The sequence below is a fragment of the Colletes gigas genome, unplaced genomic scaffold, assembly GCF_013123115.1.
Source record: "Colletes gigas isolate AHSC1104 unplaced genomic scaffold, ASM1312311v1 Colletes_gigas_Sc00035, whole genome shotgun sequence".
Taxonomy (NCBI): domain Eukaryota; kingdom Metazoa; phylum Arthropoda; class Insecta; order Hymenoptera; family Colletidae; genus Colletes; species Colletes gigas.
In genome coordinates this window covers 288,207-315,715 of record NW_025106664.1, presented here as the reverse complement: position 1 = coordinate 315,715, position 27,509 = coordinate 288,207, and the positions used below count along the sequence as shown (strand labels likewise).

The 27,509-nt window shown below is 39.4% G+C and overlaps 2 protein-coding genes across 4 annotated transcripts in view; one reads left to right on the top strand and one right to left on the bottom strand.

Annotated features, from left to right (window-relative positions):
* Positions 1–3,267: 3,267 nt before the first annotated feature.
* Positions 3,268–8,199, top strand: LOC122402403 (protein obstructor-E-like). 2 transcript variants are annotated; one of them, XM_043405158.1, is made up of 6 exons: positions 3,268–3,389; positions 5,510–5,782; positions 6,599–6,793; positions 6,985–7,177; positions 7,428–7,481; positions 8,072–8,199. In XM_043405158.1, the coding sequence occupies exons 1-5, from the start codon at positions 3,329–3,331 to the stop codon at positions 7,477–7,479; spliced, it is 774 nt and encodes a 257-aa protein (XP_043261093.1). In that variant the 5' UTR covers positions 3,268–3,328; the 3' UTR covers positions 7,480–7,481; positions 8,072–8,199. The 2 variants fall into 2 exon arrangements, with proteins under 2 accessions (XP_043261093.1, XP_043261091.1); XM_043405156.1 differs by lacking the exon at positions 8,072–8,199 and having other exon boundaries at positions 7,428–7,895.
* An 843-nt stretch (positions 8,200–9,042) lies between these two features.
* LOC122402402 (parathyroid hormone 2 receptor-like) overlaps positions 9,043–27,509 on the bottom strand; it is a 38,725-nt gene continuing 20,258 nt past the window's right edge. Inside the window, exons 2-13 of one of the 2 annotated variants that reach the window (XM_043405154.1) lie at positions 27,058–27,138; positions 22,127–22,226; positions 15,537–15,643; positions 15,163–15,321; positions 13,704–13,798; positions 13,089–13,441; positions 12,443–12,573; positions 12,248–12,333; positions 11,952–12,096; positions 11,617–11,881; positions 10,536–10,699; positions 9,043–10,010 (exon numbers count right to left, since the gene is read on the bottom strand). In XM_043405154.1, the coding sequence (XP_043261089.1) occupies positions 9,885–10,010; positions 10,536–10,699; positions 11,617–11,881; positions 11,952–12,096; positions 12,248–12,333; positions 12,443–12,573; positions 13,089–13,441; positions 13,704–13,798; positions 15,163–15,321; positions 15,537–15,643; positions 22,127–22,226; positions 27,058–27,069 (1,743 nt within the window). In that variant the 5' untranslated portion in view covers positions 27,070–27,138 and the 3' untranslated portion in view covers positions 9,043–9,884. The remainder of the gene's footprint in view (positions 10,011–10,535; positions 10,700–11,616; positions 11,882–11,951; positions 12,097–12,247; positions 12,334–12,442; positions 12,574–13,088; positions 13,442–13,703; positions 13,799–15,162; positions 15,322–15,536; positions 15,644–22,126; positions 22,227–27,057; positions 27,139–27,509) is intronic. The other variant, XM_043405155.1, reaches the window with a different exon arrangement.

Sequence of the window (27,509 nt, the reverse complement as noted above, 5' to 3'; positions counted from 1 at the left end):
GTGGGCGCAAATTACAGCGACGATAATCTTCCAACGAGAGTGGCGAGCGAGAGGACGCGAGGAAAGGGATCGTATCGCTCGCCTGAGGACGTCCGACATCTTTTTCTCGTTTGCCCCGAGCAATTGTGCGTCACGATGGCTACCTTCACGCGAGGAAGAAACGTTTCATCTCGTTTTACGACCTGTTTCTTCCTCGAAGCGACGAACAACACCATTGGGGTCCCTTCTTCGAGACCGATCGATTTCGAATCGACTCGAGATCAAAGGGATCGCGACGGCGAGTCGTCCTACAGCTTCTGATTGTCGTACTTCCGACGGAAGCGGAGGATACTCTTACTCGGTAGACCGTAACGGGCGTGATGTGACATGATCTTAACCCTTCGACACTTTTAACTGTAAAAATTAGACGATGTTTCCCGCCCCAATTGCGTTTGATGAAGTGTAATCGATGTATAAAATTGTTGTAGCTCCGTTTCGTTCCACCGATTCGATGTTATCGTGTACGTGTGTGTGCGTTTCGTTTGCCAGTGCGACGGTAAATTAAAACTAGGAGTATCGTCGGGAAATTTTCTTGAAATCGATGACTATGCGTGGAAATATATAGCTTTCTTTTCGAGTTCGTGTTACTTAGAAACTTCCGGGAAGCGTAGAAATAGTTCTTCTTTTCGAATCGCTGTATTTATTCTTCCAGACTCCGATCGAATTTCCGTCGCAAAGACATCGACTAGAGAAATCTGAATGGCGCTGAAAAGAAGAAAACTCGTCGAATGTAACGTTCTTAAATCTTCCTAGCGATTCGTGGACTCTTCGGCCAAGATTTCGATCGAAGAAACTTTTTAGAGAAGCGACGAAGCGTCGCGAAATTTGAACAGATTTTTTGGTTTAGATTGGACAAATTTTATTTGAATCTCTGCATAAAGATTTATTATCCTAACGTTTATTCGATCGAACAGTAACATATTTTAATCGTACCTTCCATTCGGTTTCTATGTTTTCTATTTAGGTTTCTTTGTAATTTAAAATTTGTTCAGATTTAGATTCCACGTTCAGACGGATTTATTTTAGTTTCTTCGATTCGGGAATCTTGAATGAAAGAAATTAGTCGAGTGTCGAGGGGTGAAGAAGAAGAGTGAAGGAAATGAGCGTGAAACAGAGTAAAAGGGATCGAATGCAAGAGAGAATGCAAGTGATCGGTGTACATTTTATGTTTCGTTTTCTTCTCTCGGGAAAATCGCGTGTTGGAAAGATATATGCGCACCAGAAGGACAGAATTTTCCATGTAATATATATACCCTTACGTAACTACGTTGTTTAATATTGATAAGGATCAAAAATAAAAGTGATTATTCAGAAACTAACCTCCGAGCCTTTTATTCGAAGTCGAACGCTTGATCAGGGATTATTCCAAACGTCAATTTGAAGAACGTGGTTTTCAAACAAACGAATTCATAATTATAATACGCTCGCAACAGTATCGATTTCGTTGTGGAATTTGATTTTATGCGAACGTAAATTCTGTAACTCGATCGTTAAGATGCGGATAGCGATACTAATAACAATTAGTCGTAAACGAAATTCAATTTGACGTTATCGAATCGACGGGACATGACACAAAGGACTGTTCCAAAGCAATTTTGAGGAACGAATCAGAGGAAAAGCTTTATAGCTTGCAATTTCGACCGGAAACAAATTGCCATTACTTCCCCGGTTTGGTCGTCAATTTTATAACGTTCGAAAGTATTCTTCGTTTTTCCTCGATTAAAATCGATAATGGATTTAGACACAAAATAAAACCCTCAAAATAGATTTAACAATCTTATTTTCTAAAAGAATTTCAATGATTCGAACGAACACAATAAATGCATTAGGCGTTTAAGTGGGGTTTTCACTTCATTGACAAAAATTTTCCAGTCATTTATAATCGTTGTTTGTTATCAGAGTATTGGTTCCATTCCACGTAACATAATGGAATCCCCTCGAACATATCTTTCCCCCTACGCAATAAAAAACAAATCTTCCCTAAAGCACTTAGTAATTGGGGATAAGAGATGGATTTTATGCGACGATCCTCGTTGGAAACGTCGCTGGACCGATAAAATAGAATCCCCACTACGTCCCAAGGCAGATTTACATTCTCGTGAAGTTCTTCTACAAGAATTTCAAACGCGTAATGTAACTATTACTGATTCCAGAACGTGGATCAATCTGTAGCTCCTTCCTAGACGATAACGCAAAAAACTATCGCAGGAAATTCCTGCATCCATCGAATTCTCTGCAATTAGTAGTACAGTACTGGTTGGTAAGTGGAAATATAGAAATAGTGCGCAATCGAATTGAAATCGATTTCCCTCGGTTGTGGTCATCGACCGTAAAAGAGGATGAGACGACGAATGGCGATCTTTTTCTTCTGTCGCGCGGAGAAAAGGTCCGCGAACGTTCGACGCGCAGAAAGAAACGAAGAAAATGTCAAGGCTCTGGTCCCTGGGATGCCCCGAGGCTCGTTTCATTACTAATCGCGGAACTTTCGTTCAATATTGCGCAATTACTGCATCATCCCGCCATTTCTCTTCAATCACGCAGATTCTTTCGCTCCAGATATCCTCTCTTCCGCAAGTTTCCAGTACCGCGAGAGCTGCTAAACCTCTCCCTCGATTATCTTCCATTTTCATTGTTCATCTGTTATTTTATACTGGTAGCGTATAATAAATACAGTTTAATTGACATATTAGTCTAATATTTCTAGAAATGTTTCAAAACTTGTTCAAATCGCAGTATGAAAAATAGAAATATTCTATGACTAAGGGTATTTAATATTTTATTACAGATAGGGTTTACGTATTTTATTCACAATTTTACAAGTTTCGTTCCCTGAAAGAAGTCAGAATTAAATTCAGATGTACTCGCGACCCAGGCATCGAAATCTCCAGTTTTCCGCTTGGACGATTCCTGACGAGGCTTGGACTGTTCGATAAAAACAGCTTAAATTCACCATTGATTGAAAATAACTAAAGAAACAGAATTATAGAAACTGCAAAATTAATTTTACTCTGAAAAATGAAGGAAATTTTAACGAAGATTGAAGAATTAACGATGTGAGCCATGGAATGGCATGAATTAAGTGAATAAGAAAGAGAATTGAGATATCAATGGGTCCAAACACTCCCCTCCTTTTCGAAGAAGCAAAATCATCAGTGGAATCGTGCTCGAAGGTGCGGTGGTGGGTGGTCTCTCCTCTCCTCGCGCCCGGTCGTAGATGATAAAAGCTCGCGAGGAAGAGGAGACGACACTTTAGTGCTGGTTTCGGGATCGGGACAGCAAGAGCTCGAAGATGACTTCAAAAACGATCGTTCGTCTGGTGATCGCCTGCGGCGTGATCGCGGTCGCAAACTGTGAGTAAATCCATGAATCTGCCGGTGATTGTATCTTCCAGAAAGAGAAACGCGACTTTGCGAAACCTTCGCTGGTGAAGATGGAATAACGAGTCAATTTATGTGCATTCCAAACAAATAAATTTCAAAGTGTCATCGATATCCTTCTGATTTATTTTCGACGTCTCCCTTGATCATCTTTTCGCTGACTGACGTGTTTGGTTGAGTAGATAACAAGTTCCATGGGCTTCTACGCTCCTAAGGTTCACATCTAAACGTGTTCATGTTCGTTGCACGGTTTTTAGCCATTGCAATGTTACAGTTGAGACTACAGGTTGAAAATAAATTCTGTTCGTTGTCGAAACGTGTACGAAAGACGTCTGGTTACTCGTCATCGGAAGAAATAGACCGAAGTTTTCTGTGCGACAATTGTTTTCATCGTATGGATGTGACGCAGTAGCAGCACCGATAATGCTGAATATTTCAATGGTGCAGGCATTGTGCAACGCGCACTGAATTTTAACAAACCCTCCTATTTTCGTCTGTATGGATCGTGCCTTTTGTCGATCCAAGTGTTAATTTTGTGGCATACCACGCTATTTGTTGCAATAAGAGTCTCGTTTCTCTGGACATTCGAGTCGCACTTTGCGTTAAGCATTCACAGCATTACAATTAGCCATTGATTAGTAGAGTTTTTCAGGGTGAGCCTTCCCATCCTTTAAATAATTTAGTTTCCAGACAAAGTATAGCAAAGATGATCGTATTCGTAGAGTATCCGGCTACTCGTTGCGTCCGATTCGTCTTTCGTCCACGTTGATTTGCATTTTTTGGAGGACCAAGGTTCCCGTTGACGAATCGTCCGCGGCACAGGTGTATTTTGCGATTGGAAAACGTCCGTCGGTTGCATAATGCAACACCTTGAAGACGAAACCGGTCCGTGGAGCGTCCGGACGCTCACGCTCACACCGAAAACCGCGGGAGAAAGTTCGACGATGCGATTTGACCTCCGCGAAGGCGTCGCATTAGCATAGACGTCCTTACGAAACGCGTCTGGTCACTGGGCCCGAATGGACGTCCGCGAAACGGTCCCCAGTTTCCGGAAGTCGTGGATGCCTACGGGCCCCGAGATCATCCGCCAGCTTTACGCAATCCGTTACAAAACAGACTTCCCCATCCGATGGTTCAAAGTTCCCCAATAACGGAGACAGACATTTGTTATAGTCGCCATATTTTTGGACGAAATATGATTTTTCTTTAGAGCACAGACACAGCAATTTAATAAAAATAAAGTATAAACGGTAATACAAAAATGATAATTCGTGATATACTCTCTTCTCACTCTGTACGATACTTCTTCTTCAATCTCTTTTCTACTGACTGTAACTGTAACTTCACAACGTAATATTCACACTTTCATCTTTAGATTGGACTCTCACATATAACATTCACACCAGAAATTATACAGAATACAATACACACAAAATGAGCACTCACGAAACTTACACTTCATAAATGCTCGTGTTTTAATACGAAGATAGAAATCTTTAATTTTCGTAAGTGTGATGAACTTGGACTGTGTTTATTAATGAAGGGTGTCCCAAAATATACGCAGGAAGTAATTTTGATAGAAAACACAGGTTTTTCATTAAAAATTGTAAATTTTTTATTGATTCATGAAGTATATACTGTAGAGCATTATGTATGGAATAGCATATCGATGGCTTCACTGGCACATACGCACTCCTTTGTCGAAATTTTCCACGACCATTTTGCATAAATGTGACTAAATTTTATTGATACATCGCTCAATTTTCTTCTTTAAGGAGTGGGTGGTTGTGGGCTTGTTGACATAAATCTTAGATTTCAAAAAACCCCAAAGAACAAAATTCCAACGGCGTTAAATCGCATGATGGCCAATTCTGATCACCAAAACGAGAAACTACATGACCAGGAAATTACTCATTATTTTAAAAATATTACTTAACAATGAAAACGCGTTGTTCTTTCGTGTACCCCGAACTGTTAGTTGTCACGCTGTCTTTTTCTTTTCATTGCCAACACATTACCGCACAAATGGCACAAAATTCAAATCTTGCGTGAATTTTGGGACATTCTTTATCAATTTTCTGTTCTTGTTGCAGCCTTGAGTACCTATCAACGTTTCACCGGATCAGGTCAAAGCAATCAATTAGACCAGAGTTCCTCGAGGAGGGAGCAAGCCTCGCAGGTATCTTGCCCAGAGAAAAATGGTCGGTTCCCAGTTCCTAGCCATTGCGACGCCTACATAGAGTGCATCGACGGAATCCCTGAGGAGAAGTTCTGCCCCGAAGGTCTGCTGTTCAATCCAGAAGCCAGGTTTAACTATCCTTGCGGCTATCCCATAGACGTTGACTGCACTGGCAGGCCATCTCGCCGTTAGTATCTTTCAATTATCATCCTTTCTTTAACGCCTCAACCTTTTTCACCTCTAATTAGGACTTTTCATTTTTCTGGTTTTTAATGCCTCGTCCAAACATGTACTCCGAAACGTAGGCGGTGCAACGTGTGATAGAACATCGCGTACTAAATGAAAAAAATAAAAAATGATTAAATAGGTCAAGCGGACCGCGTGTTTGACGTGACGGCTCCAGTAAGCTAGCTGCTTGTTTAACGTGCCTGCTTTAGACGTTTTATTTCATAATATTCCGCGCTCAGAAACACGCAGTAATCGATTTCGAAGAGATAGCTATAATCGTCGATCTTGAACCATTGGTATTTTAACGAACAAATCAACGATTTTTATGAGCTGACAGATGTTTCGTAAACAAATTTGTTTACAAACTAAGAATTTTAACGATCTGAAGAATAGCTGCGTTAATAAATGTGCCGAGAAAAGTAATTTATTGAACTCTGGAGAACATTCATCAGACCTCGTCAAGAATAGGTTGCGCAATCTGCGATGTTACACAATCGATACCGATATCATCGTTCTTCATTGTAAAGCGCGATGGTGGTACAGTGAAATATGTAAATGGGAATCGGTAATGAATTTATCAGAGGTCATTCGATGGCGAATATTTAACGTGAAAATATTTGCTCGTTTCCCATAATTTTTAAGCCCCAAATCTGGAATGAATTACGTAATTTATGGTTATGTTCTCCGAGTTTTATAATAGTCCTATAGAGTTCAATCTACAAGCTAATTTCGAAGACACATATGATGATTCTTATTTTTCGAATAAAATCTTTAGAGCCAGCACAGCCAACAGAAGACTGTCCCCATCAGTATGGCTATTTCAAGATCGGGGATCAACAACATTGCGGTCAGTTCATGAACTGTGCCGACGGAAGGGGTTACGTGTTCGATTGTCCAGAAGGGTTGGCTTTCAATTCTGAAAGTTACCGTTGCGATTGGCCCGATCAAGTTCCCGACTGCGACGCAGAAGGTAAAAACTTTCCCACGATGTAACCCAAATGAAATTTCCACCGATAGCGGAAGTTTTTCACTTTGCAATCCGCGGGGAAGAATTTCTGTCGCCCCCCCTTCCCTTTGAAATATTTAACAGAGGAGAGTGGGATGAAGTTTGAGAAATTTGGGAAAACCCCGATCGATCGATTAACCTTCGACAATTTGCAGCTTTTCTCGGCTTCCGGTGCCCGGAAGTGAGGGACACGTTCTTGAGCAGCCCCGAATTCTATCGCAGCTCGACCGATTGCCAGCATTATTACGTTTGCGTGAACGGTCGACCGCGATTGCAAAATTGCGGCGAAGGAAACGCGTTCAACGACTTGATCCACGCATGCGACGCCGCAGAAAATGTCACTGGATGGTAAGAGGGCTTCCCGAAATTTCCCAGGGGAACGAAACACAAATTATTTCTCGTCAGAGTAGGAGAATATTTTCCTTTTCGACCGAATTTCTATTTCGATCTCCGATTGACCGTCTTTCTCAGAAAATTAAACAATTGCGCCGGAAGTAAAATGTCGGGGATATTTGCCACAATTACGACGATAGTTCTCTAGAGATAATGTTCTTTTCGTAGTTATACAATCGTTAACATTGTATTTCGAACGTTTCAGCGAACCACCGGAAACGTCCATCCTGAGTCAACGATCGAAGCCGCTGTTTTAAATGTAAGCTGTCCAAATACGATACACTCTGGAATATCTGAGATACCTAATCAACGAGTAATAATTAAGATTCTCAGAAGTAGTTTATTCGTCTGCACGGTTCAATTAAAAAGAAAATCGTATAAAAATTAGCAGGGTCCCGGTGTCGAGGAAACAAAACGATGAAATTGTACGATGCTAAACGATAAAATAAAATGGTGCGCAGATTGTTAAGTATTTATGAATTTGTCGCGTCGATGGATGTATCATTTTATTATTATTGCTCAGCAATTTATCCTGCAAACGAAGAAAAACATGATGCCATAGACAACAATGTATATACTTACGTTTAAGTAGATCTATTGTAATAATGATGCACTTATAGTTAGTACAAACATGTAAAACGATTAGGTACGTAAATAAATCGATTGGAAAAAGTGTGAAGGTTTCAGCGTGAATGTTAACACGGCAGGTTTTCGAAATCATTTTCTCTTTATATTATTCGTTTCGTACACGTGATTCTGTATTAATAATCAAATTTTACATCAAATATTTGTTCACACATAATTTTCTCCGACAAACACACTTAATTGCTAAAGTTGTTATTTTCACAGGTCAAAGCGCCGTGCCCCTAATCGAACTGACGATGAGCAATTCTTTGAGCGGAATTCGGTTTTTCGTGACGAACTCAGAGGTGAAATTAATATCGGGGCAGGATACTCTTAATTAAAAATTCGAACGGAGTTTTGCACGTTGCAAAATGTCGTGGAAATAATAATTAAACAAAGTACAATTTAATTAAAATTGCATCGTATCGGATAAAATATTTTATAAAATTATATTAAAATTACGAGAACAATATTTCAGTACGGTTTTCAATGTTTTCTAAATTGATCATTAAAGAATTAATCATTTACCATGTTTGATGACCTGTAGAATGGTAAATAGCAAGGCACGGAATTAAAATTGCAAAGTCCAGAATAATTGCAATGAGAATTGCAAATTAGTGTGTTCGCCTTCACAACGATGATATGTTTAAGTCGCGTACTATCTGAATAATTGTTCCGCTAAATTAACCGTTCGTTAGCAACGATGAAAATACACAATATAAATTACGAAGGAACGAAGAAACTTGTCGACGAGGAATATATTACAACTTTTCCACCGAATGGAAATCAATTCGTAACTTTGTATAATGTTGAATCACGATATAATTGACGACAAAGTATTTTGTGGATTACGATCGATGAAAAATCTCCACGCGCGATCGATGACGCAGAAATGTTCGCGTTCCTCCATTGATAATAATGGAGGGAAAGGCTTTTGAAAATTTTAATTAACATTGGAATATTAACGTGCACAATTTCTACGTTTTCCAAGCAATTATTTCATTTCGAATCGGGGCAAAACATTTTTCACAAAACGACGCACGAAACTGAAATTTCAGAACAATTATTAAATATCAAATTGTAGTGAATTGTTTATAAAAACGTCTCGTGTTTCAGGTTTGGTCGATATTTTTAGAATCGTAATTTGTTTACATCGTACCACTACTTCGGTAATAAAAATAATAAATTTTAAAGTATTATTTAAATTTTCCTCCAAAGCAGCTGAATGTTATTAGAATAACAACGAGTTTTATATCGGCGATGATACATTTACACGAATGGATGGTCGATAATAAATTGATAATTGATTGATAACAACACGTTTGGTTGCCCGTGGAAAATTTTCAATCGAAGCATAAACGCGATGCAAGGTTGCACCTCGTTTCATTGCACTCGCCTTAGTCTCGACACCTAGTCTGCACACTCACACACACACGTACACATATAACTATAATAGAAACATCCATCTGTTTGTAATTTACAAGAACTGTACAGCTTACACGCCACAATTAATTAATTATTCGTACAAAGGAGATGAACGACGCACGGCAATACCTATTTAATGCGGACTAATTAGTATCAGACGTTTAATTACTAAGAATGCGATCGGGATTATCCGAATAGAAGGCAAAGGGAACCGCGCCCAGCCGATCGGAACATTCGTTAAATTAATCGAGTGTTCTATGAATCACTGTTGTTAAACTGCACAATGCAATCGTTTTTCTTCACCCTCTATAACCCTTTGAAAATACATTTTAATGTAACAGACGTGAGAAAAATTTGAATCTCGAACCCATTTTTTTTTAAGAAATAGTTCTCGATTTTTAATCCACGATGAGTACGTCATCTTAAAATTATAATGGGTTACAGAGGGTGGATAAAAGTAAAAACGAGAAAATACCGATCGTAGTTCCGCGATAGTTTGTGTAAATTGTTGGTCGCGGCGAATGAATCACCGCAGTCTTAAAAATAATTAAATGGCGCTCCGTCTTTGGTGTGCAACTATTGTACTAGAGGTTTGTGGATAGTTTACGATATCTCACGGTGGACCATGATTCAAATTTTGCAATTCGTATGCAAGGTGACAGCACTCGGAGTCGCTCCAACGATGATGTTCGCGGACTCTGTCCACGTTTACTGCCGTGCATGGCGTCGCTTCTGAAACCTGGATCAATAACAAAGAACTCCCCTTAAATTATACTAAATTATTTAATTCGCCCAACGTTGACGTTAGAAGAATTAAAAAGGTCATCGACGAAAAGGGGAGCGTCTCGTTGAACGTTGTGGGCGAGGCTTTTATAACAATAGAAGGTTCTCGTTATTATGGTAATTACCGGAAGGCGAGCAAGTTGCAAAATATGTACCACCGTAATAAATAGGAACTACTTGCTTTCAATAATGCGAGCAAAAATGGCAAAGTTTTTTTACTTGTACGCCATAATGAACATCGATGCTTCGAGTTGGCGGTACATGGGCGCTATTAAGGATGATATTCTACGAAATTGCACAGCGAGTTTTATTAGGCTTTAATAATATCTGTTATGTGCGATTAAGTAAAAATTTCTAGGGAAATTACTGGAAATTATAAATTGAAATATTGAAATTCTGACGAGTATTCAACGTTATTTCTCCCCTAGGTGCATCAATTGTGAACGAAAGGGGTTGGATGAAAAGTAGCAGATGTACTCACGTTGGAGCAGAACGAAAGTAACGACTGATCCGTGTACTTGCTGTAAAGAGGTGATGTATGACTTGTCCGTTGACTTTGATTACCCGGAAGTGCGCTTTGTCCGTTTCCTGTGATTTCCAGGTACCCTCTGCTGCTCGCTAGACTACCTCCTCGCGTGCCAATATCTGGAAAATTCCATCGTCGACCCTTAATCTGTGCTTCCGTTTTTCTTTCGATCGACCGCCGGAAATCGGAGACAAAAATTGAAATTGAAGGAAATAGCGACGAAAGAAACGGTATGGTACTAAACATTCTGCTCCATTTTATCGATAATACCTTTACTTGTGTAAAAATTTAACTTATTTCGCCCAAATTTTGATTTTAATTCAGTTCCAGTGTTAACTTTGTTTCTATTATATCAATCGTATTAGCAAAGTTAAGTTAAAAGTCTCGGAATCGTTTTTAGCGATTTTCCTTTGTAATTTCTGGTTGCAGAAACATTCTGTCAGGAGCATCGGAATGACTACGTAAATTCCAAGCGACTTTTACATATCATCCAGCTGTTCCGCCCGCGGTCCTAGAAATTTCAAAAGCGCGAAGACAAATAGGCCGCGATCGATCTCGAAGGGGTAGTAATTCTACAGAGCGTCGACGCGATCGTAACATTGACGGGACACAGGTGGATCAGCGTAACGCGCGAGCTTGAAAATCTCTATCGTCCGTCACGATCGCAATTTGACTCTCGCGTGTGGGTTTTCTGGACGGGAAAAATGTCGGGAAGTGCAAGGAAAAATAGTGCTATTCCTTCCGACAGCTCCATGGAACCGCATGACAAAGAGGATTGAGAACTCCGAGAGGAATAAATGCAAAGCTTTAAAGGAAACCTTCTCAACGAATGAAAGTTTATTATACCGTGTATCAATGTAAATCGACCTTTCTTTTAATACATGGTCGACAGAAAATCTTCGTGAGACAGACCTCGACCTCTGTTTGCAAATCAACTGCCATGTCGATTGCACACGAATAACCGGCAACAAAGCATGCACAGTTGCTTGGATGAGATACAGAGAACAGAGGATTTCGTAGGATAGAGAGAAGACACCTTGTGTACTCGCCATCGAGTGAGTAGAACGCCGAGCATCCCTGTCGCGCAGAGAACAGATCCACGGATTCTTCCACCAGGGTGGCCTTTTCGAACGTCTGCCAAGCTTCGATGCGTTGCAGCTGCACGTGCTGCCGGAATGCGTCGACGGTCTGGAGATCCACCTGACGCTCAGACGTGGGACTCTTCGACTTCTGACTGCTCTGGACACCTCTGTCCGCACCTCTCCGTTAAGAAAACAGTACAAAACGGCCACGAAGAAACCCTGGCGTACACAGAAAAGGATAAACGTGACGCCCAAGTCCGGTGTTGGGGCAGTAGTTTGAATCGAATACCTGAAAGGACGCGAAGAATTGGTCGCAGAAGAGCCACACGAGCTCCACAGTCTCGTTCACACCTATGCTGTAAGACATGCCCAGGAAAACGGTGTAGTGGACCCCGAAAAGCGGCACCAAGACAAGGGTGCTCTTCGCCCACCTCCTGCAAACGCAAGGGTTTATCATTTGCGAATCATGCCAGTCGAACGGTATCGTCGTTAGTTGGAACGCTACTGTTTCCAGGGCTTATCGAAGTTTGGACAATATGCGCGGTAATTAGCACGAAATTCCGTGATATCAGTACCGAAACTTACTTGTATCTTTGCGTCTCCTCGGAAACCGTCGATTTCAGCTTCGACAGGAGCACCCTGACAATGTTCACGAACAACACGAAGTTAATCTGTGGAATTCAAAGTGAAACAGAAACGGATAAAGTATAATCTCCGTAGACGAGGGGCGGATCCGCAGGGATATCGCGACGATTGAAAATACGCGGCTGAGAATCTCACCAGAATAGATAGCATGGTAGGCACTCGAATGATAAGGAACAGATAAGGATTCTCGTGAGTGGTCCAGCAATACTTGTCCTCGAGGATTACTCTGACTACGATCCAGCAGGACACGAATATAGCCGGCAAGCCTGCGAATCAGAATCATCGGAACTCCGTAAATTAAGCCTGTCTACTCGAAACTTTATCTAACGGGCAACAGTTTTAACTACGATGCTTTTCAATGAAACAAACTCCAAGTTCTCAACGAGCTTAACGAGACTACGAGCTCGTTCGAACGATAGAGCAAGCGATTTCAGAAGGCTAAATTCCCGGCAGCTATTTATTCGAATACTAACAATGCAACGCCCACGCGTTCCTCGAGATAATATTCCTCATTGCAAACGCTGGGGGTAAAATTATCCCGAGGCTCGTTAAAGATGTGTAAAACATAAATTACGGAAGATTTTTCCCGTGCAGTTCGTTCTTTGACGCAATAAAAAATCGTGCTTTGATGTTTTTATTAGTCAAGAACTGCAATTGACAGAATTTGAAGATAATTGACTTGGATGCCCTAGTCTCTGTTCCAATATTGGCCACGTAAATTGAGAAACCTTTGATTTTAATTTGAAAATGGGGTTATTTTGAAACCGTAGAGGGGACTCACCCCATCCGAGGCAGACGTAGCCGGCGATGCTGGAGTTCCCATCGGCGAAGAGCGCGAGGAAGACCAAATTGTGCAAGTAGAGGCCCTCCATCAGTATCCAGAAGTAGTTTGCAAGAATGAAATACTGCCACATGCTGGTGAACGCCTTGCACAGCCAGCTGCTCTCCTCCTCGTCGACCAGCCAATAGTATTTCCCGTGTTTGATCATCACGTCCGAGGCGAGGCCGATCCCGGAGACGAAGAGGAAGTCCTTCATAAGGGCCATGAACGCTCTCAGCATGAACGAGGCGAACAGATGCATGTGGAGCATGTTTCGCGGGCATCTTAATTTCCTACGTCCAATTCGGGACAAACTTGGAGTAGTGATCCGAGGTTTCGACGATTAGAGACATCGATGAACATTTGTCGTGGCGAGAACGGGTGAAACGACAAAGGACACACACACACACAGACTTCTTTGAAAAGATTGTCGCTGGGCGGGAGGGCGAATTGTTTAAGTGGATCGATCAATACGGTTTTTTTTTTTTTACTGAAAAATTATCATCGGGACGGAAAGCTAACCGGGAAAACTCGAAACTCGAAACTTGAAAATTCCGATATTAAGGTGATACTTACTTGATCACGGCCAGAATGAAAAACGCCACCACCAGGGTAAAAAATGAAACGGTGTAGCCAACTTTCGAAATTGTCTTCACTATCGGGATGAATTTCTGCAACACAATTTTGGACAATCAAGTTCTTTATCGACGGCCATAAAGGTCAATTGGGCACGAATTTAATTGCTTCGTAAAAGAGGTAACAAGGGGGGATTGGAAACTCGTAATTCCATCAGTGAAGTTTCAATGTCGAGGTGAACAAGAGACAAGTTACATGCTTGGAAACATTTCGAGAAAGCTCTTTTCGATGTTTGCTGTTATTCCGTTATTTTCGACGTTTCCGCGCTTCTCGACAGGTTAAAAGGTTCGTAGCAGTTTGAATCTGTTACGGACGAGAGTGGACGACGATGATGGAAACGGCAGGATGATAAACAACGAGCAAATAATAGAGAACACGAGACCTATGCCTAATCAACGCTAGAAGGCACTTGCCTTCCTCTAACAAACGATTGACGTCATTGCTATAATTCCCATCGATTTCCACCGCCTGCAAGAGTTCTAATCCCCTTGGGTTGTTGTTTCCCTTTCCGTAACAACATGCACGATCCACTGAATCGCTTATTCCGTATAATATTAAATCATTTTTACGATTTATTAATTCTATGAAATCTACAGCCTCTTCGTTTTTAGAGTTACATACATTTTGGTGATGAACTTCTGACTCACGATTTTGCTGAATTTTTTGAAACGGTCTATATTAAGGATGGCCAGCCATTGTGTGAGCATAATTTTAATTACTTGCAAACCTTGGACTTTTCGAAAATTTCTATAAGTATCAGTGACCTCTTGCACAGTATTATAACCCTCAATAATAGTAGACACCCTATTCTTTTAAAATTTTGTTCTTTCATTGTTTCGAGGATTCTTTCGATAATATTTAATAAATCCCTCTCCTCTGGTATTTTTCCTCAATCTTGGAAGCTATGTCTAGTCAGACTGATCCTTAAAACCTCTGACCCAACCTTAATACAACATTACAGATCGATATGCATTCAAAATATCATGTAATAATGTCTCTAATAATCAAAACTTGACACCCAATTTTCAGTTTTCAATATCCAGTACCCAATAGTCACTATTTATAATCCAATACTCAATATCCAGTAGTGAATATTGAACCTCAAATCTCCAAAGCTTGATAACCAACAGCCATTATCCACTACTAATCACTCAATATTCGGTACCAAATGCCTAGTTCCTCATAACCCAGTATCCAATACTAAACTCTAAAGAAGCTTCTACAGAAAGATTTTGTTACACTTTATTACTTAAACTGCTAATAATGCATAATTAAATGCATTCAATCTCGATTGTTTATCGAAGTCGCGGAATCTAAAGACTTAAGTACGTTGTCCCTTTGTTCCCAAACAAATAGCTTTGGACGTAAACCTCGTCCAGTTATTTGAGCAAGCATTTACCTTAATCAGTGTGTCGTTGTGTTCCTGGCCGCCCGACAGGTCTATCACAATAGTTACTAATGGATTTCTGTAACATTGACTGTAGTTGCTCCAGGTGCTGTTGGTATCGTTGTTCCAAAACCACTGACCGTCAGGCATGCACTGTTTCGATGCGTTTGCCTGTGCAATGCGATGTGGTCGATCAGTAATCATATAAAGTACGATTAAATCATGTTTTAAACGGGCTGCAAGAAGACTTCTATGAAATATATTTTCTATGAAAATCGAAAGAACTTCGTTTAAAAAATTATTCATCTATTAGCACGCAGGAGCTTACAAGTTAATCTTACGACAATTTATTTATTTTATATAATTTTTTAAATTTTAGTGGTTACCTGGACATCGAATCCAGCTATGTAGGGCGGGCAGGATGAAACGGCGAGTTCTCCAGGCGGCGTTGATGGCCAGCATAGTATTTTATCCCAAACTTTAGGGCACCAACCTGTTTCACAAAAGTTTACCTGTGTTTACAATCACGTTCTTCCAAAATCTTTTCCAGCAACGAAGTCGATGGGATTTATTTAACGAAAATTCTTTCCTTTCTTTTTCCCGAGTTTGATCGACGACCCAGTTTACGCGCCTGTCGCCAAGATCGAGAGTCGAGTCAAGATAATTCCACGTGGGAACCGAAAATACTCCGCACGTGCCGGAAGGTTGGAAACCCTGTAGCGATATCGGAAGAACGTAGTATCGTTTTTCTGTTCGCGGGAAAGGTCGCCGACGTGACTGTGGCCTTTTTGATTTCGCGGTGAAAGCCTCGAGAAAGCCATTTTCAACCGACGAAACGAAACGCGCGACGCGAATTTTTATCGCGAGATCCCGGAAATATCGCTGGGGGAACCAATTTCCTCCAGCAAAAGAAACTGTGCTTCCGAAATTCTTAAACTTTATTGTCATTAAACGGTATATTTTCGAAACGTAATTAGCATCGCGGGATATCTTAAGAACTATTGTTTACTAATAATGAATTTTTTATTTGGAACGTGGTTTCAAAATTAACTCTATTCGTCGGTGGAATTCTTTGACCGTTCAGCCGATGTATTTGAAAATGTATTTGAAAAACATTGCAATTTCGAACAAAACAATTAATTTAAATGTCAAAAACCGCCAGCGAATATGTCCCTCTTACGATTATTTCCGGTCGAGGAAACGGATTGATATATTAAGCGAATACGAGAAATGCTTTAGCGTAGCGATCGATTTTAAAGTTAAAAACTCTATCGCCAAACTGGATGAATGGTCTGGATCATTGTTATGGAGCAAACTCCGCGCGGAAGCAATTTCTCGGCTGCGAAGCGTTTTCGAAACTTGGATGTAAAATCGTCGATTGACGTTTTCATTTGGTGGTAGAAATTCTTTGTAGACGATTCCCTTTTGATCGAAAATGTAAATTAACGTGACTTTTGCGTTTGACTTCAATATTCTTGCTTTTTCTGATACGAGCTAGGAAAGTTTCCTCCATCGATGACATACTTTCCTGATCTTCTCGCATATTTCTCGCCACAATTTTAGAAAAAATATCAGAGAAGGAAAAAATAAAGAGTACATCACAGACGTATAATATTAAAGAATTTTTTTATGCCGGATCGATGAAACGAATTAGGTTTTGAACGAATAAATCTTTTTCCCAAATATGTTTTCCCGTCCGCGCAGAGTCGCGGATATGCGTGCTCGAACAGTAATTTTCACAGAGGAAAACCGTAACTAAAAATGGAACTAATTATTATAATGGAGAGCGCGGATGGAGTTTCATTAAACGAAGTGAATTTCTAGTAGGCGTTAACCCCGTTACTTTTTAACAGAGGGTCGGAAAGTAGTGGTTAATAGACCTTCGTGGAATCGATTTTTCATTAAACGATTAGTGTCGAAATATGTGCCCTGTCATTCGATACAACGTAATTTAATTGCCGTTCAAGGTCTTCTGCTTTTTTGTTTCCGCTTATTGCTACCTATTTTGTCCATCCCCCTTAATGAATGTTGGATTAATCGAAGACGGCCGATGATCGAGCGATTTCTTCTATTAATAAACTCGCGACTTCCTTAACGCGTTGTCTTCCATTATGGTCACTGATGACCAAAGAGCTTACAACCCTACTGCTTGTCAATTTTTAAATAATTCTAACGTTAGTAGGAAACTTGATGCAATTACGAATCCATCATCAACCGAATATTTCTTTTTTCTCTTTTTATCGTCTCTGAATATTTTTACCAGGTGAAACGTACTTTTATAGACGGAGTAGAATATTGTTCGTGAAACACAGTTGCAAATGTAGAATCGTTAATTTCTGTTTCTGTGGAGCACTCTATGTTGCGTAAGAGTATTTTATTTCGTTGGATTTCCATTTTGCACGCGAATTTCCTACAGAAGTGCAATATCCCCGTCATAATTACCGGGGGGTCGAACTGCGTTAACGTCAAAGCGATCGTCCTGAAATTTGGAATATGCCGCGAGTTGCGGACCAAAGTTACAGGAATAGGAATCCATTAGTGCTCGACTGTATGCGTGCCGAGAATTCTCGTTTAAATATTTGCTTATGCATTCGTGAGGTCACTTTGCGTGGATGCCTCTGTCTCTGCAACCTATCATATTTCGGGACAGCAAAGATGAAATTTCCCGCGTCCAGCCCGCCACGTTCAACGGCAATTAACTATTAGATCCATCAAAAAGTACCTTAGACCCCTCCTAACTGGTCGTTACATTGACCGACAGTTTCTAACTTCGTTTCCAACATAATCTATTAACCAATTTCGCATCAATTTGTCATTCCTTTAAAGTTGACGTTCATTCTTCGCCTTTTATATTACGAAAACATTTCATTCGTGAACCTTTCTTTTATGAGACTTAAAAACAGGTGGTATCTACAAACGATCTTTTTTTTACTGAAAAATAACAGTAAAACGAAGTTTTTTAGAAATTTTTTAGTTTATTCATATTACATGTATGTATAGTCTCAGGTTTGTGAAAGATTTTATTGGAAAGTAGAATGTCGTGTATTTTGATTTAATTTCAGTGGAAACGGGCACTTCGAATCGAGTGGTCTGGGCACTTACGAGGGGTAAACCTCATTTTAGCATCTATAATAACATAAGCCAGCACTTTGAGAGTATACTGATAAACCTATCTAACCGACAACTACAGATCTCGCCGATCACGATTTACTACGACATTACATTAGCGGATTAAATCCAAGCGATAGTCAGCACGCGACGATCTTTCTGTTTTTGATAAATGTTATCGACACTATTTTATTTTTCAAAACTTCTCGAGAATTCATACAGGGTGCTAACGTTTCGTATATTCGACTTAATTCAATAATCTTGGTTTTCAATCTCGTTTTTCCCCCATTCATTTAATGTTTGTATAAACCAAATAGCAAAATAATATAGATATATGGTGTGTATGAAATGGATTGAAAAAACGAGGTTCCGTAAATAAAATTGTTACACAACGTAACTCAAACAAAACGTTTTATATGAAATGTTTCGACTCGGAGTTTTCCAGTTACAAACTAAAAATACCCTCCACAAAAGGAGATAAAATCTCACGTTAGTAACAACGACTCCCCAGCTTATTTAATCACTCTATCATTTTCAGGTCAATGTTTACACTTTTAATTTTTCTTAGAATTTTATATCATTTTTAACATCGTTCTTTTATAACACTAATGATAACGTAAACTTTGAGTCGAAACGTTCGAAATAAAATTTCTGTTAATCTCTTCTGTTTCTTCGGTCGAGACGATTAATTTTCAAATTGAGGTGTCTTCTCTATTTGCCGAATGAAATGGCAGATTTGCGAGCAAAGTATTGTCGACTGCGCTGTAATTTTATCAGAAATATCGGATATAATATTCGCGAGATGGAGGCTTGCGTGGAATCATCAAAATCCCCGGTTCAAAGCCGATCAATCAAAGGCGCGTGGTGGTTCGTCCCATAGTAAATGATTAATTACAAAATCGGAATTCTGACCCGTTTATTCGGTACCTTTAGCAACGAGATATTATTGAATGTCGTACGCACGGAAAATATGTGTATTATCGCGACAATTCGCGAAACAATTGATTTATACTTTTCATATCGTGCTATACGTGTCTCGAAAACGTCAATGTTGCAGAACAATAATTGTCCCGCGTACAAAGAAGTGTAACGAAAAAATGGCCTTCCTCGAGATTGCGTTCACCGTCGTAACGACAATACAGAAAAAATTATGATAAATGCATGAACTGTAGCAATCGAATTATAAATTCGCTCATTATTCATTCATATTCCTGGCAATCTTAATTCTGTTCGAACAATTATTCTTAACGATGATTCGATTACTCCGTGTTCTTGTATTGCAAAAATAAAATGTAATGTTCCAATGTTTTGCAGGGTAGAATCATTTCTCAGATTTTATTAAATTATTAAAAAAATATGTTGTATTATTTCTCGTAATATCTAAAGTAAAGAATGATAAATGAATGATTATTGTTAGAATCAAGTAGAAACCAATTAGAATCTTGCAGCCCACGCACGCATAAAGTCAATATTATCATTAATTTAACTTTAATTAGCTCTTAGACATGCGGAGCTCATGAGTTAGTTATAAGCAAAGTTTTGAACATGAAACCTTTATCCGGATGGGAGAAAAGACCGCACGCCCACGCTTTACCGTGCAAATGAACATTAGACAAAGTTAATAAACGTATGTACAAATGTCGTGACTGAATATTAAACGAAATATAACATAACTGGAGCTGTATTTAACTTGGGCGGCCACAAATGCGAATTAGAGTCTAAACTTTCACCCAGAAAGTTATGAATGAATCTTCCTCGGCTTATTTTCGAACAATAGTGCCTCGATAGTTGACTGTGGCTCGGTACTCTACGCGAACATCTATCGAGGGAGGTCTATTTTCAGGAATTTTTCAGGACACCAGGCTTACAATATGGATTCAATTTTTAAAAATATTTAGAAATTTATTTTTAATCGATCTGACAAATTATTGCTAGAAATTTATTCCTTTTGGGGCATCATTATGCCATTTTGGTAAATCATTGACAGAAATTTATACGTGCTTCGAGGTACAGAAGTGATAGATTTAGCGTGGAATGGTCCATATAGATCGTCGCCAGTTCATTACTCATTGAACATGATTAATGAACGCGCCATCAGAAACCATCATTTGCTACTGTACGATATAAACGAAAGATTAAGAGATTAATGTCCGTGAGAGAAATTATACAGGGAACATAATTACCCTTACGAAATTGTCGTTAAAAATTCCTGAAGCATAACCGTGCCCCCCTGAATAACACACTATTTCAATTACAGTTTGTCCAATGGTCTTTTGGACGTCAGATGTTGGGGAAATGTTTCGTTTACGAGTTATAGCGTTTAATCATAAGCATGTTTCACGCTCGCGGTAATGAAGTTCGCGAGAATGCATGTTACGAAATAAGAACCATGGTTAATACGTTTTGCACAATGCTTGTGAGATGTCCTGACCACAGAATTGCATTTGAAAGATCCGAGAAAACAGAATCATAATTATGTCGTGAATATTTTTTAGTATTATTGTACCTTAGTTGGTTTTACATACAGCAGAGTGAAATTCTGCACGTCACTTTAAAAGCATTAATTTAATTTAGTCTGGCCCGATGGATTCAAAATGGCGCGAATCAAAGCACCTCCCGCTTTCTTTAGGTTCGAACCGGCAAAACTCGATTTAATCGCGTCGAACTGGTTCGCGCTGCAAACTCTGCCCCAGTGCCGATTTCTGTTAATTATAACAGTTGGCGAATTGAACGTGGCCAGGGAAATCTACTAAATTTCTTCCCCGCTGCTGTTTGAAAGTTTTCGAATGTGAAACGTGCCCTTTCCGTGAAACAATTCCAACGTGCATTGCATATATTTCTGTGTTCTATAAAGTTCAAAACATTCGAAGAAACAAGCTTATACCAGATGTCGCGTCGCGAATACCGAATGGCTTTCGTTTCATTCCCAAATGACTAAAACGTCGAAGGGAAAAGTATTCGTAATATCAAATAACTTAACAGTTTGAAAACGGTTAACTTTTCTGTGCTGTTTGCTTTTGTTTTTTTTTCTAAATTAAACTGATATTGAAAGATCATGTTTCGTACTTTAGTCTACGTCAAACTCGCCCCCGCGCGAAACGATATACACGACTCAACGTTTTTCTACCGTTGGAAATAATTCTGAAATACTTCAGCGGAAGAATTCTTTATGGCCACGGGCAATTTTTCTTTCATACCAGCATTCCTCAACTTTTTTTTTTTCACCTGTGATCCGTCCCCCTGAACTTTATTTATCATCGTGACTCTCTTCTAATCATTTCACCAACTGGTCGCACTTTATTACTCCTCTCTGTTTGTAGGAACAAAGAAAAAGTCGCGCGGAACGAGATCTAGCGAACTGGGCACGAGCTCCGCGCTGTTTTTACTTCTTTTGTTAAAAACTGTTAAACAAACAAGAATATATGGAAGAGCGGAGATTGATTACTGCGCCACGACGACGTCCGTTTTTAGCGAAAAAACAACATGGCGCTCGATCCTCGTCTTCCATGTTTTCCGATCTAGCGACGTGCAACTTTTTTTTTACTCCCACGAGCGAAGAAAAATACAACAGGGAAACGATTCGTTGATGTAGAGTGTACATTGCAGACGTAGCGAGAGAAAAATCACCGGTGGCCATAATATTTTTGCATTTTTCTAGGCTAATAACAACTTCTACGTTTTGTAATAAGAATGTTATTTCACATTCCCTATCGAATTATTCGATAATAGATCAACGATATCATTGATGGTGAATTTAGAATTCACGAGGGTGACGACAATTTCCCGGGGAAATTATGTGTGTCGTTGGTATTCGAAAATTCTATTACCCGTAAATTTTGTTCAAACAGTTTTGTATGGACACACTCACCCGACATCAAAATGTTTTCACTGTGGCATTGCTCCGCCTTTACCTCCAATATATGCTGTTGAATATTAGGGCTGTTTGGTTTGCTAAAATCAACGTCCTCCTGGAACAATAAGAACAATCATCGTTCTACCTAACCCCTGATTTATACCGATATCTTATTAAAAAATACATTAAAATATATTTTCTTTGATCGCTGTGGTCATTAATGCTTGGAAAACTGCGCGAAAAATTGCAGGAAGGATTATAAATTTTCCTGTGGTATATTTTACCCGCTGTGCCGAGCACACTAAATATTTGCTGACAAACTCGATAGCCGTGGAAAACTGCAGTTTCATCAAAAGTATCAAACTTCCCCGTGCAACCATTGCTACGCCAATTTACCAGTTTGCGCTAACGAAAAAAGTTCGTTCCTTTTCGTTTCGCGATTATTATTCAATTTTTTGTCAAACGATCGAGAATTACGAGGAAGCATTGAATTGTCTGGAAGAGCTTCCGTAAATTTACGAGGAAAGAGGTCATTAAATAATCGAATCTACCTGGTTTCGAATCGTCACGAATAGCGAGGCAAATTGTTCAAACGCTGCAACTAGTTTCGCTTTGTGTCGTCCTTTGAAACGCGAAACGATTCGGTGACGAGATTCGAAAGAGACGCGGACACCGTAACACTCTGACACGTACATTTCCCCCATAAACCGAACAGGGCTTTCCCATTCGCTTTGTGCGCATATATTGAAAGCGCAGAAAGCTCATTGGCACAAGATTCGACCTCTCGTTCCGATTTTATGCAAGTTTTAACCAATCATTACCACCCACAGTCTTGCAAGAAAACGCATTGAATTTTTAAAAAATTTACTTTTAAAGGAAAGATAAATAAATCTCAATTTCAATCGTTTCAATCCCCCGTGAACTATATTCTGAATATTAAAAAACAAAGCGAACTATCCGAGTGTCAGACTTTTATGATATTTTTAAAACTGCAGAGTGGTCAAAACTGTTCGATACATATTTTTTTTTTGTTTTTATATGAAAAGGATAAAATCCCCCATAGTCGGGATTTGGTAAAATATTTGGGGCAATATCTCGGAAAATATTGTGCGATTACGCACTCTTCGACAAAGAATCCACCGGTGCAGTTTTTAAAAATATCCAGTTTAAAAAATGTTTGTTTGCTTCGAAACATAGAAACTTAAAACTTTGAAATATTTATATTCTGTGTATTCGTAAACAGTGTTGTTTAAATTTCAAATTTAATTTAGTACTTCTATCACCACTATGGCAGGAATACAACAGGTACTTATACAGATCAGAAGTTCTGAGTTTGTGTTTTGTTTCAGCCGCCTACGAGCGAGCTTTGAACATAGTTTACGAGACGTCATTATCCTACGACACATGGCTGTACTAACAAAGCACATGTTGCATATAAACTATCATCCACCGATATTCTTAGCATGAACGGTCCATCGTGTTGATTTGCGAGGACAACTAACATAAACTAACAAAATTGAAAACATCATACAAATTAATTTCATTCTAGGTCGTATTGACGTTTCGCTTTTAATTTCGTACACCGACACCAAACGAGTTTCGAAATTTTCCGGTTTCCTCGCACCCCTAATTGCCATTAAATTGTCCTGATAATCGACGGGAGCTTGAAAGGATTCGCTGAAGTGACAATCGTCTTTGCCCTCCTCGAGTTCCTGAATCAAACGTGTCAGCGATCCCACTATCGATTTCATCCCCGATCGCATGGCTTCTCGCGGGACATCACACCAGGCGTCAGACCGTGTAATCCCTGAAAGTAGGACAAGAGTGCCGGAAACCGAGACCACGCGACCCCAAATAAATCGCAGACAGGAGAACTCGAGTCCGTTCTTCCATCTTTACGGCCACCACCGAGAACAGACTGCTTTGAGAACTATGTTTGCCAACGCACGTCGCTCTTTGTCCGTTGAACATCTGCCATGAAACGTACACAACCGTCCAAAACATACCGCTCGTCCATTTTGCAAAACGTAAATCAAGGTATTGTTACTATTATCACAGTATACGAGTAGACCTTACATCAAATGTAGTTTTTGGAGGCACTAGAGCTCCATTAATACGCATTGTTTGAATTTTGAATCATTAAAATCCTTCAACCCGTTCAGAACTTATGACATTTTAAAGATGAGCACGAATTTCGAGAACCCATTTCTGGCCTCACGCCATACTTTCGGTAATGAATTTATTTTTCGAAACTGCGTAGGATTTTGGGGGTATGACTATTCACCAAAAATGATTGTAATTGACCCTTGCAACTAAAAAAAATTTGTTTAGAACGATTTAAAATTTTTTAATTTTGTCGACATTTGTCCACATACTCGAATTTTTTTTTCGAAACTGCGTAAGATTTCGGGGGTATGTCTATTCACCAAAAATGATTATAATTTACCCCTGCTACCAAAAGTAATTTTTTTAGAACTATTTGAAACTTTTTAATTTTGTCGACATTTGTCCACCTACTCGAATTTTTTTTTCAAAACTGCGTAAGATTTCGGGGGTATGTTTATTCACCAAACATGATTGTAATTGACCCCTGCAACCAAAAATAATTTTTTTAGAACGAATTGAAATTTTTTAATTTTGTCGACATTTGTCCACCTACTCGAATTTTTGTTTCGAAAATGCGTAGGATTTTGGGGTATGACTATTCACCAAAAATTATTGTAATTGACTCCTGCAACCAAAAATAATTTTTCTAAAACGATTTGAAATTTTTTAATTTTGTCTACATTTGTTCACCTACTCGAATTTTTGTTTCGAAAATCGTAGGATTTTGGGGATATGTCTATTCACCAAAAATGATTGTAATTTACCCCTGAAACCAAAAATTATTTTTTTAGAACGATTTGAAATTTTTTGGCAGCTACCCCCCTTGTCGATTTTTCTTAAAAATTCATTTTTGATTTTTAATAAATTCCTTCGACGTTGTACGGAAATGTTGTGTAATACTTTTTTGTAGGTATCTATGAGCTCTACTTCAGAAATAAATTTCATTGAAATATATTCAATATTGCAGGAGTTATGGTAGTTTAAAAATTGGACCATTTTTATGGGGTTATTCTCATTTTTCGGGGTCAAGGAACAACTTTTCGAATATTTTTGGAATATCTACATATTCTTCACCAAAATGCGCGTCGTTTGCATTTTGAAACTTTAAAATCCTCCAATCCGTTCAGAAGTTATGATGTTTTAAAGATATGCATGGAATTTCGAGGAGACATTTCTGAAATGATATTCTCGGTAAGGAATTTTTTTCTTGAAAATGGTTAGGATTTCGGGGGTATGTCTATTGACCAAAAATGATTGTAATTTACCCCTGCAACCAAAAATAATTTTTTTAGAACGATTCGAAACTTATCAATTTCCTCGAAAAATTGCAGCACCTACCCCCTGTAGATTTTTCTTAAAAGTTTGTTGTTCTTTTAAATTATTATTTTCGTTGATTGTAACGAGAATACCTGGAGAGTGAAACGTCACGTTATTATTTATAGATAGACAAATATGGATATCTTCGCGAGAATGCAAGCCAAGAAGCCCTTAGGAGCGTTTCTAAAGGGTGGTTCCAAGAACTAAAAGATAGGACTAGTGGGAAATTTTATAATTCACTTTACACCCATTTGGATGTTTCAAAACAATCTACATTGACAATTATTTCTACAGGATACTGCAACGAGCGGTTTACGAACCCCGAATGGGTTGGGCGTCCAGAATACGCGAGATTCTGTCGATTCGAGGAATCACAGTTGCATTTTTCGGTCGTCCAAACTCGCGGAGGAACAATTTAAAGAGAATTCCTTCGGCATTCCTTCCCTTTTCATTTCCCCCGTCGGAAGCGTAGAAGATGGAAGCGGAAACAATAACGGGTCTTTGTAATCGGAGTCGTTTCTCCAGATACTGGAACGGTGCTGTCTATCAAAGACTTTTCCACTTTGATACCGACCTCGACCCTTCGACAGCTTACTTCAGCAATATTTAACCACTGTGTCATAGTACACCGCTGTAACGCGAACAACTGATACACTGTGTTACGAATCTTTGACAACAGATCTGAGGAACTCCTATACTTCTCAAGCCAATATTACAATTATTCAGAATCAACGCCATTGTACGGCAAGAGATTAAAAAATATAAAATAAACTATTTATTGTCGTAGGAAGACTGAAAGGTACGTGTTCCAAAATGCTAGATATACTGTTTGGAGATTGATTAGCCGACCCTGAAGACTAAACAGTCACTGGTTTACTTTGGCATCGATTCGCGTTAGAGTTCCGTGTTTTTGGTCCGCGAAAAACAGGATTAGCATCAATTCGCCAGACAAGAAAAGTTGAAAACTCGTTTATGGCCTTTCCTTCCGCGTTCTTAACTTCTCCGCGGCCATTAGAACATCGAATCGAAGTTCCAGCGTCGTTCCGAACGAGTTTTCGCTCTTGAGAACATTTTTTCTACCCCGGCAACGGAGCTTTGCTTGATAATCGAGTTCGAGTCTCGTCGCATTCCCGTTACGAACATTTTGTTCGCCCGATTGTCAGAATACTGACGATATAAAAGCTTTTCTAATAGTATTATTATTGTAAAGCGAAGTTGAACATGAAAAAAACAACGTCCGCGCACGCGCGATATTTACTGCTCGAATACAATTTTCTCTAACTAAAATACGCGACGAATTTTGAAACTGTCCGATTCATTGCGTCAATTAATTTCAGCTCCTCGAAAATATTCGCGGAATTTTGTATTAAAAGCCCGCGCGAGCATGCGTTCAGCTCCAATTATTGCTGTTGCCTGAGCTTCGACGAACCATTTCTGTGCAGTAGAATTTCTCTTGGATGCCCCTTCCATCGGCTCAACTTTCAGGAGAGTGATATCGATTAAAAAAAAAGAAATTTACTCACGTAACCGTCCATTTTGTCGCTTTGGTCCTATTTCGCGGTGTCGTGCTCGTAGTTGCCCCCAAATGGTCCTCCCTCGGCTACCTAAAATAGAAAAGTGTTTAATAAAATGTGCAATTCTCTAAACCTTACTTATCCAAATTTCTGTTTTAGTTATTCGTTTATCTTTCAATTGATATATTCTCGTTAAAGGAACCAGAATTCGATCCAGAGGGCCGGTCAAGTGTACATATTTAGCAATTAGGATACTCGTAATATTGCCCCAGAGCCCCGAAAGTAAGTTTGGCGTTGATAATTAAATGGGTCCACGAAGTAATGAACGAAATCACGATTCCGCAAACCGACAACGAGGTGGAAAGGTGGAGTATCTCCGCTGCGCCCTTGTTTGCCATTTCATTAGCCTCATATTAGCTTCGAGGGGTTGACTCACCCCACCTAGACTCGTGGCTCCAACC

Bases quoted from the DNA above. Each gene is read 5' to 3' on its own strand.
- LOC122402403 (XM_043405158.1), top strand. From the start codon at position 3,329: ATGACTTCAAAAACGATCGTTCGTCTGGTGATCGCCTGCGGCGTGATC. The intron at 3,390-5,509 runs GTGAGTAAATCC...TTCTTGTTGCAG, and splicing joins CGTGATCGCGGTCGCAAACT to CCTTGAGTACCTATCAACGT. The intron at 5,783-6,598 runs GTTAGTATCTTT...TAAAATCTTTAG, and splicing joins CACTGGCAGGCCATCTCGCC to AGCCAGCACAGCCAACAGAA.